The sequence below is a fragment of the Triturus cristatus genome, chromosome 2_2 (assembly GCF_964204655.1).
Source record: "Triturus cristatus chromosome 2_2, aTriCri1.1, whole genome shotgun sequence".
NCBI classification, from domain to species: Eukaryota; Metazoa; Chordata; class Amphibia; order Caudata; family Salamandridae; genus Triturus; species Triturus cristatus.
The window spans coordinates 1002434658-1002451847 of record NC_140582.1 but is presented as its reverse complement, the minus strand read 5'-3'; the positions used below and the strand labels follow the sequence as shown (position 1 = coordinate 1002451847).

Genomic DNA, 17190 nt, shown 5'->3' with positions numbered 1-17190 from the left:
CCCACACGGAACAAGATCAAATGTCGGACGTAGAATAACAATGGTTGCCGCATGAACAAGGCGCTCCCTAATCGGAGATGCACAGGAAGGACATGGCGGACAACCCAGTCCTCCCGACAGTTATAATGAGGCTCTACGTAGGTTAAAAAATACACCAGAGATATGCTGGGAATTTCATGTAGGACTTGAATATGTATGTTTTAGGTTCCATCCTTTGAGAAATGTTTACTTAAACTGCAAAACCTACTGTTATTAAGGTATGCCATGATGTTTATTTAAACAGGAGGGTTGTGGCGCAATCCCCCCCGTCCATTCATCGGATGGGGTAGCGACCGCCCCCTCAGTGTATAACACTACTTTGATTGTTGGTAAGTGTTAATATTGGAAATCAAATCGTAGGGTGGGATAGTTGGAGAGAGTTATGGGAATATGGCTTTGCCATGATTGGGATGGTGAAGTGGGTGGGGGGGCTGGGAGGGAAGTTGTTTTATTACTGATCGTACTTGCACTAGGACACCACAGATATGCGTGCACATGTGCACTGCACCCCAAGAGAATACACACAGGCACAACCTGCCACAGGGCAATGCGCACGCTGGTAATTTACTGAAGGCAAATGACAATGCCCAGCACAGACACGAGGGGTAAAACAACACCTCTGCAAATGATAACCTGGAATGTCAGAGGCCTAAACAACCCGAAAAAGATTAGGGAAGTATTTGCTTATCTTGATAGGCACCATGTTGACATCGCGCTGCTCCAAGAAACACATCTGAATAACAATAAGGCAGATAAACTTGGTAGCAAATGGGCTGAAGTGGTGCTATCTGCGACCTATTCTTCCTACGCTAGGGGGGTAACTACCATTATACGCAAAGGGACGTTTTTTACACTACACCAATCAATAATTGACCTAAACGGAAGGTACGTCATAGTTACAGGAGTTCTGAAGGGGACTAAAGTTGGCATCATTAATGTATATGGGCCGAATATTGATGATCCTATTTTTTATACACAACTTTGGGCACAGATACGTGCGTTGCCAGACATGGGATTAATGTGGGGTGGGGATATAAATATTGCGCTGGATGCTAATTTGGATAGATCCCAGAACAACACGGAGCGACACACAAGGGCCGCTTCTACTATATTGAAGGGCATGGAGGAGTTCGGCATGCTAGATATTTGGCGGGCTAGTAATCCGCTAGCTCAAGATAGCACCCACTCCTCCACAGCAAACAATAGCTGGTCGAGACTGGATTACTGGCTGCTCACGAGATATGCATCCACGTGGGCAGTAGATATAACACACCTCCCAAAAACACTCTCTGACCACAAACCTGTCCTACTAGCGATACAAATTCCGACATACGCACCCCCACCATTTGTATGGCGATTTAATGCGAAGGCGCTCCTAGACCCTCTCTACAAAGACGCAATACAAAAAGCGATTAAAGACTACTTCGCTGAAAATGCGAAATCGGTGGACAGTGCGGGCACGCTCTGGGAGGCCTTTAAGGCCACACTGAGAGGTATTTGCATAAGTACGAATGCCGGTATCCTGAAGGATATAAGGACTCAGCTGAAGATGTGCGAGGATCGTATAAAAGGCCTAGAAACCGAATATGACGTGTCCCACAACTCTAGCACTCTTAGTGACATCCGGGAGGAATTAAATAGAGATCATGCATTGGCGGAGGACGAAATAAAATACATCTCACGGCGCCAGGTGGATCGCAGGCTGGGGGAGGGAGGTAGACCCGGGAAAACATTAGCCAATAAAGTACGTGCGAAATGCAGGCAGCAAACGGTAACTCGGATAGAGGATGAAAGGGGGCACTTGCATTATGACACTCGGGGAATACTTTGCTCATTTGCAGACACATATTGTGATTTTTATAAATCACAGACCACAGCACACGCGGCTGATATCTCAGAATATATTGCAGACATCGCCCTAGTATGGCTATCTGATACGCACAGAGAGTATCTTGCTCAACCCATCTCGGAAGAGGATGGTTTATCAGCAATCAAATCACTACCTAACGGTAAATCACCTGGGCCTGACGGGTACACTGCGGAACTCTACAAAGCATTCCCTGACCTATTAATCCCGCCGTTGCTAGAGATGTATGACGAAGCCTTCCAAAACAAGATCCTCCCCCCTACGCTGCGGGAAGCGCTCATCGTAGCCCTCCTGAAACCAGACAAAAATCCGGCCAAGGCAGAATCGTACCGGCCGCTATCACTGATAAACACAGACGCAAAAATACTAGCCACAATTATAGCCACGAGAATGCAACCACTTATGACTAGAATAATTTTGCCTGACCAATCTGGTTTTATACCGGAGCGCTCCACAGCTCATAACCTCCGTACCAACTTTGCCCTACTACACCAGCTAAATCCGTAGTTGAAGGCGGTGGCGGTGCTTCTCGATGCAGCTAAGGCCTTTCGACTCAGTCGAATGGTCGTATCTGTTTGCAATATTAAGAGCAATAGGATTAACATCCAGACTCATCGACTGGATTGCTCTGCTCTATAATAAACCGACCGCCCGGGTCAAGGTAAATAGGCACATATCAGACACAATAGACATACAGTGTGGCACTAGACAAGGCTGCTCCCTGTCTTCCATACTGTTCGCCATAGCGTTAGAACCTCTAGCCTGTAAAATACGTCAGAATTATGCACAGGCTGCCTTGCGATTCAGTCAGAGACCCATTATCTTATCATTGTACGCCGATGACATGGTGCTATACCTGCGTGACCCGGAAGAAACCCTTTCATCAATATTGCGGGAGTACACGAAATATGGTCGGATCTCAGGCTTACTAATTAACTAAATCGGCAGTAATCCCACTAACAGATAACACCAAAGAGCCACAGATGGAGTTTCCCCTGGTTTGGCATGATGACCCAATCAAATACTTGGGGATCTGGGTGCATCGAAACGCGGATTTAGTGCTGAGACACAGTTACGGAGTCACGATAGACCGCATAGAAACACAAATAACAAGATGTGTCTCGCTCCCTTTGTCCCTGGCAGATAGAATAGCATTAATAAAGATGATACTACTGCCCAAGCTACTATATCTCTTCATTAATATACCGATAAAACCACCTCCCCCCATATTCCGTCGGATACGATCTAATTTCAGTAGGCTGATATGGGCCGGAAAGCAAGCCCGCATCGGACTTAATACCATGTCCCTACCATACGAATCAGGTGGCTTCGACGTCCCAGATATCTATTTATACTATTTATGCGCTCAAGCACAATACGCACATTATTGGTATCACCCGGTGAAATATTTGCCACATTTAGCAGTGGAGGAGGGCGACGCAGACCCAATACCGTTGTCTAGCATAATTACGCACACTCGACAACACCTCTCACCGCGGGAAATAAACACGGTGTGGACGACATCGGAAGCTTGGCATAATATAAGCCAGGCAGCAGGCAAAACCCTGATATATGCCCCGGGGATGCCCCTAGCATATAACCCCGCACTGTCTGTAACGCAGGAAAAGAATAGCATGAGGAATTACACGGGTGGACGATTTGTATAAAGATGGTCGCTTCATCTCTTTGGAGGACCTGTCCTACGTTAGCAATCAAACATTACTATTCAGATTTACTTATCATAGACTGAGAGCAGCTATGAAAGAGTTATATCCCGCGTTTCCGGCAGAGCCCCCAGCGCTGAAGCCACTTCAAGCGTTAATAACCACACCTACGCGCGCTAACATAATATCAAGACTATATAAGTTACTACAGGCCGAAATTGGAGCGCAAACACATAAGGCCCGGGAAAACTGGAACAGGCTATTGGACTCTCCATTGACAGAGGCAGAGTGGGCAACATGCTGCGTGCTAATCACCCTCCTGACGCCTAATGGCAATTATCCATTACAAATACATACATCAAGCCTATTACACACCGGCCAAATTATACAAATATGGCCTGCGGAATGATGCGCGGTGTAAGAGATGCGGGGCGGGACAGGCGGACTTCATACATCTAGCATGGCACTGTGACAGGGTAAGGAAGTATTGGGAGCTTGTGGTTCATCATTTGGGGGTGTTGTCATCCTGCACGCTGGAATGTACACCGCAATTGTGTTTGTTGGGGCTGAACATACCGATGACCTCCAGGAAAAAGAAGCTGATTGCCATATTGCTACTCCTGGCAAAGCGCAGGGTATCAATGCACTGGAACACTAAACTAGCCCCCACACTGGCGAACTGGTTACAAGATGCCACATACTGTAGAGATAATTTTATATTATACGTTGAAGAACTGCCGGACAAGTCCAAACCATTGGATATTTGGGAGCCATTTACAATATACCTGCGTGACCAAGAGACCTGTTAATTGGGATATTATACTGTATAAGTAACACTTATGTGTGTCTGCCCACTCCACTTTGTAAGTTTTGGGTAATGTGATATCTAGATCTTCACAATGTACTGTGTCTGCGGTATTGTCCTGTGGGAGACAATCATTTCGTACGTTTATCAAAACTTCAATAAAAACAAAAAAAAAAAACTTTCTACTGCAGTGTTTAAATCAAGCACACATTTGATGCAATGTGCCTTTAGGTAATCTTTATTGTGTAGCTAAATGCCTACAGCAGGAGAGTGGCTGATGACATTTTAATATTATATAATCTGGACAAATAGCTCAAAGAGCTGTCATACTTGAAATCATGCTTAAGGGTTTAGAAAATCATATTCAAGTGTTTGGATTACACTGAGGGAAAGAACATGGTCTTCTCAACTTAAGATATTGACATCTATCAACTTTTATTTCATATTTTTATCTGATTTAAGGTTACTTCTTTAAAAAAAATGAGATGAGCTTTATAGGTAGAAGTTCCCAGATTAAGTACTTTGCCACTGAGGCCATTCATATACCATGGGTGACCTAAACATCAAAAATACCTCTAGAACTTTAGGGCCAGCATTTTATTATAGTTGGCTGCTCCCCACAATCCTGCCTTCCCCCTCACCACGCCATATGCCCTTGTTTTCCTCTCATAGTCCAACAATTACCTCCAATACAGCAAAATGAAAGATAAAAGATGCATAGAAACTACAAAGAATTTGAATATTGATTTATTGTTTAACATTTCCCTTCTGTGTTCTTGCATGTGAATGGAGGTGGTATTCCTCACATAGTTTGTATTAAAGAAAAACATGCATAGGAAAGTGTAGCTGGTGAATGCTTAATTTGCAAAAAAATAAAATTTAATAAAAGAGTGCCAATTGCTAAAACACTGCTCAGAAGCCTGCAAACAGTGCTATTAAATGTCAGACCTCTTCAATCTCCTGAGAGAATCACAATACAGAGAGACAAGGGAATCGCCTTCCCCAACTCCCCCTCCAAAGTGTATTACTCACTCCAAAGAAAAGGACTAAAAAAACTACAAGAAGGGTTTTTTGAAACTTCAATGTGCATGCTTCTAGAAAATGCTAATATATGTTCCCATCCCAAACTACTCAAATGATCTAGTCTGGAACTGGGAAAGGAAGGGGGAGCACCGGAGGAAAGAAATCGAATTTCTTAACACTGCCTTCACACACTTTGCAGTGTCATGCTTTAATTGGGCCGCATCTAAATGCCCAGGTGCAGACCAACACTCTGGACTGAGCACTGAAGGATTTTTTAGAAATATAGTGGTGAGGAAAGAAAGTATAAGGGTAAACAAAAGAATGGAGAAAAAATTATACCCTCAAGAAGGGACAAGACATAAATCATACTGTTAAAACTATCTGAGGGGAACCCAGGATTACCTTTATTCTTGGTCACCCTCAAAAGGATTAAAATGTAGTCGGATACACCGGGGGGATCAATGCCCCTCTATCCTGTTTGCAGGAACCAAGATGTTTCGGCCTTCATCAGCAGCCCTCACCGATCTCGGCGGCCTTCGTCAGGCTATTGATCCTTTAGAATAATCGTGGTCTTGACCCACACTCGGGTCTCCAAATACTTTTATCATTGGATAATCTCCTTTTCGCCGTCTACGCAATTGCACAGAGGAACCAATTACTGTAAAAGAAGACCATACGAAAAGACTGGCTTGTATACCTTTACCTCAATTTTCTTGCCTTCAACCCTTACACCCCTTCCAAAAGTGACTCCCTTAAAAACATAGTCCATAGCTAGCTGTAAAAAAAAAATTGACTTTTGCACCCAGTTATATGAAGGCAGGCAATCCCACCCGTGGTGCTGGACTAAAAGACGAAGTGGCTCAAAGAGTCTTAAGTTCTACATCACTGATTTGTTACTTTCAATACTACATTATTTTTCGGTCTCTAAGTGAAAAGGCTCCCCATTTATACTTTGTGCAGTCTCTCTATTTCACTGTCTCCATTGTGCATAATGCATCCGGATATGTTCTTACTCGAGTTTATATGCTACTTGCTAAACCCGGAACCGTCGTGGGAGCGTGGTCTCTTCGTCACACTCTATACAAACAAAACAAAAGAAGGGAAATGCTACCTTCGTCCTGATTTATAAATTATCATGTATATCAAATTCATATGAGTAGTACCCTGATTTACATACTAGCAGTTTCCTAGAATCTCAGGCAAGCTCAGCATGATTCCAGCATATGAATGCATCCACTGCTCCCACTTGGAAGTTTAACTACTTAACTTACTTATTTAACTGTTAATTGCTGTTAGCTCTACGCTAATATACAGAAAAGTCTGTTTAAATTCCAAATATTGGACATTTTTAACACAGCCTAATTGTATGTAGAATTTGCATTAAGAATAAATCATCTGAGTCTTTCAAATTCCCCTTTCTCACCATGAAAAAGGCTCCATATTTTACTGTTTAATCTTCATTAAGGTCTCAATGACATGATTTCATATCCTTTAGCAGAGAGTAATCACAAGAATTTGGTCACACATGTTTTTGGATGATCAAGTGCTAAGCTGTTTACAAAATTTTGGAAGGTGAATCAGTTAAACACCATTTAGTAATGCAAAGGGAGCTGCACAATATTACCATCCTCAATTATAAGGGTAACAACATTAGCCTCGTTCCGAAAAAGGGAAGAGTCATTAGCACTTTGGTAAAATTGTCTGCTTATTTAGAGAGACATCCATCATAAATTAGTAGCAACAGAATTTAATTACTTTCATGAGAATACAATCATGCTAAACAATAACTAATACAAGAAGGTGACACCCTAGCTCTTCAAAACGGTTGCAATAATGCAATTGATTACAAAATGACGAATATTTTGAAAAACCAAAGGGGTTATGCTGAGGGCTATACCGGTTGTTAAGGGCACTGAACCAGAGTTATAGCTTTTAGTGTGGGAGACAGCCATTAATATCTAGGAAGGCAAGAGGCAGGAGGTATATAAGGCTGTTCCAACCACTTAGAGCAGCATTTTCTACATTAAAAAGGGAAAAGCAGAAAGTCAACCGCTGAAATGCTGGAACAGAAGGCTTATACCATATGCTAAGCCCTGAGCCACTTCATATTCTTCATTGGAGTTACTAACAGGTCAATGTTCTAATTGGATAGACAAATTTATTCCTATTAACAGTATTTTCTGTCATGCAGCATGCTTCAGTATGCTTCAGTCTGCTATAGTGATAAACAATTCAGGAAGATAGGAGGTTTGCGCTAATGAAATATAATTTAAAGTGGTCATACTGGAGATACAATTGTATAGGACAAAGCATATGCGGACAAATCTCAATAATTGTGCGCATTTTTTAAATTACCTAAATTTACTGGTGAATTTTGGCAGGGACAGTGATTGATTGGTGATATTATATTTCTAATTCTCTTTTTCCAAACATTTGAGCATACAGTAATTTCAGGAGAAAAATGTTTTGATGCTATCACTCTGTTCCTCCCTAATTTTTAACCTGTTGTCCAAAAGACCCTAATCAATACCAGTCAAATCATTTCATACATATGAGTCAATGGTTCTTACCACATCATGTGTTAGTTTTGGGAGAGGTGTTCCTCACATGCAAGCATTTCTATAAAAAAAGCTACAAACGCATCTTTAAACACTTATTATTCATCGCCTTCATCCAGAAGGGATCCTTTATTTTTCAAATCAGATGGAAAAAATAATTAATTTGTAAGTACGGCTAGCAGATTGCTCCCTTTTTTGGTAACCTCCTCAATTATTATAGACTGGAATATTGCAATTAGCCATTGGTGGACCTCAGCATGATTCTGGTGTCTTTCTTCCCTGCCCACTACCTCAGCTTGCGGGCTGAGGCAGACAATTGTTGGCTCTCCCCAGTGGGTAATCATTAGTCAGCTGAGGCTAATAAATTGAAAGCCGGGTAATCAAACCTGAAGAAACCTCCTGTTGTTGAAGCTAATTTGTTTGGCTGCTCTCCATCTAATTATAATTAGTCTCTGTATCCATATCATTCTCATTAGATGCTTGGCAGTCAAATAAAGTAGCAAGGGGCGCTTGCCGGGTTTATTTTGCTTTGCATGTTGTTGAAGCAAATTAAGATGTCTTGTGCAGAGAAACAGAAATATAGCTGATGCCACAATTTTCAGAATTTTGGATGCAGTTTTAGTCCGTTATACTAATGATGGCCTTGGTGCCAGTATAATTATGTTTACTGCAAATCAGATGGGCAATACTTTGAACATTAGCCTTGGATCTGATTGTTAAGGCTAAGTATCAAGGATTGTATTGTCATACTAAATCAACAAAAAATTCAATCAAGAGAGAATTATATTTTTTAAATATAGGGAAAAGTGGTGTTTAGTGATTTCTTGTGTGTTAAATTAAACTGTTCAAAAAAGAAATTTTACATCAGAAATTAAATATTCTAAAACAAGGACCTAGGCCCACATGACAACATAAATTTGATGTTGCATTTCACTGCTTTTTTCAAGACTTATACCAAGATAAAAAAACAAAAGTTTATAAGATACAAAAACAAAGCACCACAGCGGTAAACTCGCCACACAGTTTGTCACCATAGCAAATCGAACAAGAATCCAAGATAATAGGTGTCAAAATTAAGACTGTAGAGGGAAATAAGAACAAGTGCTAAAGTTTAGGAGCAGATGGTCCTGAATAATAATTGTAATTGTATATGGAGGTTATTTCACAAGAGACTTAAACATAAGGTATATGAATATTAGTTCAACCTAAAATGAAATAAGTTCCATTGCATATTTTGATTATCTACTGCACTCCTTAATTTAGGGTGTCCTAACTGAATTAAAGGGATTTACGACGATTAATCCACCGTAACTGGCTTTTGTTAGCCACACACAAGACGTAAAACGTGATCTGACTATAACAATCTCAAGCTACAGGCTTTATACTGACTCCCTTCATAATGCTGACCCCAACAAACACCATTCTGACTTCTATTCTATCCTTCAACAGTTTATTTTTTCTCTTAGCTTCTCCTTCTTTCCTTTCTTTCTTCCTATATATTTCTTTTTTAATAAAATTATAGTGCCCTTCTATTGGTGTATCCAAGAAGGCCTTTTCTCAATGTACATATCAGAGTATACCATTTAAACAGATCCTCGCCATCGTGGGTAACTGACAAGCTGTACCAATGTTCTGTATTCCAGTCCCTTCACTAAAAATGTAAGATATTTTAATATTAATTCAAAAATTTGGTCAATCCCGATTTCTGCTTATGTACCATGTATTCAGATTTTGACTCTAAAAGAGCTGATATTAAATTGTTCTTTGTCAAGGAATGTAATGTTTTGTTAAAATCAATGTATAGAGTTCATGTAGAGTATCATGATGTTGAATGATAGCAACAGAAAGTTCATGTAGTTTCTTAAAAAGTTCAAGCAAAATACAGTGGTGGTCAAAATAGAAGAAGATTTCTTGTAGTTTTATTAAAAATGAATCGCTTCCATGTTTGATACTTGGCACATGGCAATGCAAAACTTATGGTGGCCAAATCAGAGATTTGAAATTGTTTTATACATATTTTATAAGGAATTATATGCTGCAGAAATTCACTGCAATCTATCTAAACATATTCCTCTTCTAATCAGACTGATTTAACAATTCTACTTGAAGAAAGATTCAACACCTGATGAAATATATCGAGTAAAGCTTCAATTAGCAATGTACCCCTAGATGCTTCATCACAAAATACCAAAAAGCTTTGGTGATCATTTAGGGCGAAATTTGTATGATGAACTCATTATATTGGTATGGTGTCTGCCCTATATTTTTGAATATCGTGTCTTTGTTGTATGATTCCCCTGATGCAGTTATTCAGTTATTGGGATGCATCCTACTACATATTTCTAAAGTGAGAAACCAGGGGAGCCTTTTTTACCTTTTCCGCCTATTTTACCATTAAAGCCTATTTTGGTAAAAAAGAGGGAAAATTGTAGTATTCACGTTTTAACATATGGTGACAGTGCCATTAAATATTCTACTTCCGAAGATATTTTAATGGATGCCACTAATACAGAATCACAATAAATACATCTTTGAGAAAATGTAGCAATTTCTTTAAGTCAAATATTGATAATATTCAAGTAATCCTAATCTTTTTCTAGGAGTATGTTTAAAATAGTGATTTGGCATAGTCTAAGAATATATTTTTAGGAATCAGTTTTTTGAGTCGATAAAAGAAACCATTACTTTGAATTTCAATTATGTCAGAATATTTAAATTTGTTTGTCAGATACACATCCCCTATAAATGTATTTATGATAGGGTAGATCAGACACTGTTTGATCAGATACAGGGCTATATTCCATAGTCCTTTACACTATCTATGTACGGCCTGTTAACTTACCATAAAGCTTTGTTAGAATTATTTACTTAACAAATATTTAAAAAACATGCTTGGTTTTGCTCACAGCTTGCCTTTTGAAACATGATTTTGATTTTGGATAGACAAGGATAATGAAATAATACTTCCTGTAAGTCTGAATAATAACAAAAACCTTAGGGGCCTATTACGATGGCGGGCGGATCGCCACTGCCGGCTCGGCGGTGCGGTCCGCTGGCCCGTCGGTGGCGAACCGCCCGCCATCAACCTAAATATTCCCACCGCCAAATTAGGATGGCGGTGGGAATGGGTATGGTACCGCGGCGGACGGAAAGACTGTCCGCCATGGTCCTGCAAGGCGGTCCTTTTCCGCCCGCCTTGCGGGACACGGTACTATGGGGCAATGGCAGCGGTGCCGTGCAGGCACCGCTGTGGGCATTACGATGCCTGTCTTTTTCGTCGGAGATCCCGCCGCAAAAAGACAGGTGGTGAATGCCCGTTGCGGCCCCGGGGGGGCTGCACGTGGGGGGTACCTATGGTACCCCCCTGCATTTGCATATACAAGGTGGCAGGCACTGGCAGTGTGCCTGTCACATTGTACATTCAGATGCACAACATGTATTTTTACATTGCGGCGGGTGCTGCTTGCAGCGCCGCCCTCCGCAATGTAAAAATATGGGATGCGCCCGCCAGTGTGGCGGGCACATCGTAATTGGTATTGCGGAACCGCCTCACCTACTGCGGCCGGTCCCTTTTGCAAAGTCCGCCCACCATCATAATCGACCCCTTAGTTTCCTTTTCTCATTTCGGGAAACTATTTGTATGACAAAGAAAACCTCTGGTTCTGGTATTCTCTATTTTTCTCTGTTTGACAAAAGGCGAGTAACTTTTTACATCACTTTTATTTAAATATTTGCCAGAAAAGCAGACATTTCTTAAATCACTAAGTGGCTCCTTACGATGTTGGGCAGAGAGCCTTCACCCGACAGTCAGAATCTTCACAACTGTGTAACTCCATATAGATGCGGTTTCCACTATCAGGATTGTGATGTCGGTTTCCAGCAGCCTTTCTGCGCCGCCCTTTCCGACACAGAAAGGCTGTCGGAAAGTGACTTTGGGGGCCCATGGTAGGGCCATCTAGCCCCCACGGCCTACAGTTGGTGGGCAAGGGGGTACCCAAGGTACCCCCCATAAAACCCTGCACTCTATGGCAGGCACCATGGGATGACTGTGACAGGGTGAAGTGTTTTACACACACACCCCATTTCCCCATAGGAGCCTGTGTTATGGCCGGTTCTCGGGCGTAACACAGGCTCCCATTGGAAACAATGGGAATCCGACCAAAAAGTCTTTGGTCGCATTGTAATCAGGATCTTGGAACCACCGGCCACAAGTTGGTCGGTCACGAATTAAAGATGGTGTCGGGTAGAGGCTTTCCGCCCGGCATCGTAATGAGCTCCTAATTGAAGAGTTATCACAATATAAGAATAAATGTTTTGCCTATTTTGTAGCACATCTGAGCTTAAAAGGGTTGTTCATGCTTGATCAGATATTTGAAGATAATCTAAACGTGCTTTTGATTAGGTTCAGTACATATGTTACCTTTCTTCTTCTTCACTATGGGATTCACTGCATTTTTCTGAAAATACTTTACTTGATCAGCTTAGTTTGCATCTCTTGAACTTCTTGAAGAACCTCTTGAAGCTCCTAATATATAGCTATCTTTAAAATAAATAGTAAGAAACTGAAGGAAAACATTTTTTGAACTGGATTTGTAAAAGGATGTGATTGTTTTCTCACCCACACATCTTTGGGGAACATTTACTCAAAGATGCATAATAATTCAAAATGTGTTATGCATAATAATTTTGTTATAATAAGTTAATTACATAATATGAATGAGTTGATTAGTATACGTTGTATGCCCTGGTTTCTTGAATGCTTGAATGACCAATGGTTAGAGACATTTTAGTTCAGATACGCACAGAACTTAATGATATGCTTAACACTATTTATCCATTATTATTGCAAGTTTTTGTTTGGGGTAATGCAACAGTGATATGGTCTCGGCAAACTTATTGATTTGGGCCCAGTCATCCATCAAATAAAATTTGTAATGGTGCATGAAAGTTATGTTATAAAGGTTGGAGATGTTTTTTTTGTTATAATCATATGCTTGATAGGGCTAATATATCTTAGAGAAAATTGACAATAATAAGGTGACACATTCTTTCCTGTCAAAATCATATGTTTGATAGGGCTAATTTGTCTTTGAGAGACTTGACAATAATAAGGTGAGATTTTCTTTGGTCACCTTTAATGTCTTTTCTTTCTAGTCCATTAGCAATGTGCCCACAACAAGTGAAGCCACTTTGAATGTCCTTATATAAATCTTCTGTTCTTCTATCAACTGCTATTTTTTCATTTTCATAGGATAGCATTTTTGATTTTGCATCTCATACTGTCTATAACAAGATTACATTATTTTCATTATGATAAATAGGATTTGGTATTATCAGTTAATTATAGGGAATAATCTTATATTATATATTTAACATGCTCTTTTCCTCCAGTATATCTCATAATGTTTTGTTTCGTTTATATCTTTTTTTAAATTACAAATGTTTACAATTTCATATCTCATTTGCTCTGCTATTAGCGATTGCTATTATGATAACGTGTACATACTTGGTGTATATTCTTAGCAATTTTAATACAATTTCAAGAACATGAAATAAAAGACCTATGTGCTATCTGGCTCAGGAATTATGAGATATACTCCCATCAGAAGGTCTATTAACATAATCTTTGTGGTAGCATCCCCGTTGAGTTTGTTCTCAATGGAGTGCTTAAGTTTCAAGTACTAGAGTGTAGTGACTTCATTATACTGAAAAGTATGCAGAGTTTAGATGTGCTTGAAAGGTTGGTTGGCAATATGAGGCATTTTATTGCTGTCAGTAAGTTGGATCTTCACCTTTGCTAGCTTTGTAAACAAACTGCAAGTATTTAAACTCTATTCTAGCAGTCCCTGTTAGCCAGTCATGCTGTTCATCTAGATCTATTTCTACCTAAAATATTGTAGTCAGGTTATTTTAAAACACTTTTTTTCAAACAAGAAGAAGAATAAGTAATTTCAGCTCTCTGTCATTTCAAGAAATATAACAAACATGTTGTCACAACTTACTACAATTTATTTGATTATAATAGCAGTAAAACTGCAATTTGTAAGCTCATGAAGCAAATACAGTGTTATTAATGTTTGGTCCTTTTCCAGAATTCATGTGTGATGGCAAAGCTGCGCAATTTCATTTCTGCGCCCAGATGTGGGAGATTCCCCAGAGTTGCTGCTCTGAAAGAAAAAGCTCGCAGCCTATATATTATTATGATCGGCGTCTGCAGAAGGGTATGTCAATGATTTTGGATCCTCTTTGCATTTTCCTTATATTTTATTTGACGCTGTTTTGAGCTTCTTGTGTTCTTTCATGTCCAACATTCAAATGTATTTCTCATTATTTCTCTAGGATTTAGTATTCTTTCATCATGACTGTAATGCTCTGGAAATTCCGAGGCATCTTCCGACTCCAACTTCGCTAATAAGGACACAAAGCAGTATCTCATGAAAACGTCCTATACTTTGGATATTTTTCATGGCCCTAATGATAAGAAGAGACACATAATGCAACAATTCGCAGACATTTGACTGTGTTTTGCAAGTGATACTTGTGTGTACTACATCAATTATTATGCTTGGAGGGAAATGATCAGAACCATAAGCTTTAACACTGTTGGTAAAACAAGTATAGAGTGTGTTTTTCTTCTTTCTCTTGAATTCAAAGATATAGATTTGTGGCTACTCTTAAGGTGTTCTGCCATCAACACACTCTACCACACTAAAGCTGCTCATGAGTAAATGTGTTCTTCATTTGTACTTGTGCATTGATTGCCAATTTAGCAGATTTAAAAAGCAGAGAGTACTGTTTCGTCTTAGAGATACTACACTTTGAAACAACATATTACATGAGGTAAACATTTAAGAGTATCTATTTATTTTTGTCTGTATTTCTTTTTGTCTTTTGATTTCTTTCTTCATTTGTCTGTCTGTTGCTCAGTTGATCTCCCTGTATCTTCCTTAGTCTGTCTTTCAGTCTGTCTGTAGATTGCTCAGACTGGCTCTGACTCTTTTCTGGCTGTTGATAATTAATTTGTCACCTATTTACTAACATCTTTGATTAATCAGTTGTTTACTTCTCATTTTTTTTCCACCATCTATCTTTTCTCCCTTGTAATTTGTTGCCTGCCTGAAGTAAATCATATCACAAGTAAGACGGGTCTATCCTATGTCTTAAAAATCATCTATATACCATTTGTCTTGCTAACCTTTTGCTGCCACGTTAAAGCTTCCATGTATTGATGCAAATTGTTCATATTTTTGTAGTTTATTTTCATAGTTAAGAAAAGGCAATTTAAGATTTAAAAAAATGTACATCTAAAATGTTAAGTGACCCCCTACGACTATTATCTAGAGTGTAAAGCTAGTCTTTAATTCAGTCCAGTGAGTTCAATATATAACAATACTAGGAATACAAGGAATTCAAACCATTGTTATACATCACCAGAAGTATTTTGTTTGTTCCCAGGTTTACGAGCTTGTTAAAGTCAACAAGGAAAGCAATAAATCCAAGTGCTATATGACAAAAGCTATTTATATCTATTTTACTTAGATGTGCATGGTCTGAATATCAATTTGAAATGTAATCTAGCAAGAAAAAAACTGAAACATAATTCTACTTATATACCACATTTTTAAATATTCAGAGGTACCTTGCTTCTCTTTCTTTGTGTTATATGGCTGAGGATGTGCATTAAATATGTTCATGTAACTAGGTACAACTAAAATAAAATATTCAATTCACGAGGTGTGAGTTTGTGATTCTCAGAACTATCATATCACTAAAGTTAGTAAACTACTCATAAAATATGTACAATTGACAACCCACTGTGTTTGTTAATGCCTTAGCAAGCCATCTTAATAGCAAGAATTCTACATTTCTATAAACACATAGCAAGTTTACGCTCAAATTTCACAGAAACAAGGTCTAAACTGTAAATTATTTCCTGGCATTTACAGATCTGAATTAATTTGGCTATATTTAGCTTTCCAACAGAAACATAAAAGTTAAGTAGATGGTTAACAAAGCACTTTTTTTTCAGTGCTGGAAAAAAATGATTTCAAAATGATAGTGGTGCTTTTAGAACATTAATCAGCACATGCGAAAAGTTGACCCTCTTTATACATGTCATCTTGATCCTACTCTATATCGTCATTGTCCTAAAAAAGAAAAGCATATTTTAAAATATGTTTTTAATTTCCTTACAATGCGCTTTGCATTTAAAAATGGACTTATATTGATAAGTATTGTTGAATACAGCACATTTTACATAAAAAACCAACAAAACCACACATTTTGTAAAATAATGACAGACATATAAGCATTCTCAGGCAAACAATAAACACAAAATACATGATGTGAGAAATACTTCAAATGAGTTCTGAGTTTGATTACTAAAACTAACCCTGGGAGGGTACCTCTGCTCCGCCAGTCGAGTTTGCGTAGATTTGCCTACTCCGCGCTCCATGGCGTATGCAGAGTAGGCAAAAAACTCCGCCTCCATTGCTGAGCAGAGTTAGCCGCTCCCTCCCCCCTCCCAAATGCTTTAAAAAGATATAAAGAAGAGACTTACCTGTGTTTCTGCTGCCTCCCCTGCCTAGCAGCTCTCCTTTCTGCTTTTCTCGCGTCCTCAACGTCCTTCTTCCTAAAAAAACACTACGTTGTAAGTCTTGTGCGTGACATGCGCATTTTAAAGCATTCGAGAGTGGGGAGGGAGCGGGGAAGGAGAGGAGCGGAGCTACGCGTAGCTCAACTGAGTTTTTTTCAAACTCCGTGGAGCTACGCATAGAGGCACAATGCCAGCTCCGCCCAGGCTTAACTAAAACATGTACTATAAAAAATGCCAACTAACGTGTAATATTGTCCTATATTGCCATCTCAGTGACATTTGGCTTAGCAATTGTGTTATAAATGTCACCAGAACCCTTCAACCAGATATAGGCACATATTACACAGGTACACAGATATTTAAATATCTCTTTGGAATATTTATATTCCAAAGAATGGTCAGCGAAGAACATGACCCAGTTTTCTGCTTTCCCAGTTGTAGCAAAGTGCAAATTTATTGAAACAACAAAGTCATGACACAACACGTTCCAACCTAACGTGGCCTTATTTCATGGAATGTATTGTCTAAGTCCTTTTTCTCTGTTTATTGCATACATTTTAAAAACAGCACTTCCATCCTTACCTCTTTGATCTATGGGAGAAGTAGTTCATCCAATCATCAAATGTCGTCTTGGGGAA

The 17190-nt window shown here is 39.4% G+C and overlaps 1 protein-coding gene across 1 annotated transcript in view; it reads left to right on the top strand.

Annotated features, from left to right (window-relative positions):
- The window catches only part of CYTL1 (cytokine like 1), a 90918-nt gene extending 75232 nt beyond the window's left edge, over positions 1-15686 (top strand). The window contains exons 3-4 of the mRNA XM_085643338.1: positions 14049-14177; positions 14296-15686. Coding sequence (XP_085499464.1) covers positions 14049-14177; positions 14296-14394 — 228 coding nt within the window. The 3' untranslated portion in view covers positions 14395-15686. The remainder of the gene's footprint in view (positions 1-14048; positions 14178-14295) is intronic.
- Positions 15687-17190: the final 1504 nt, after the last annotated feature.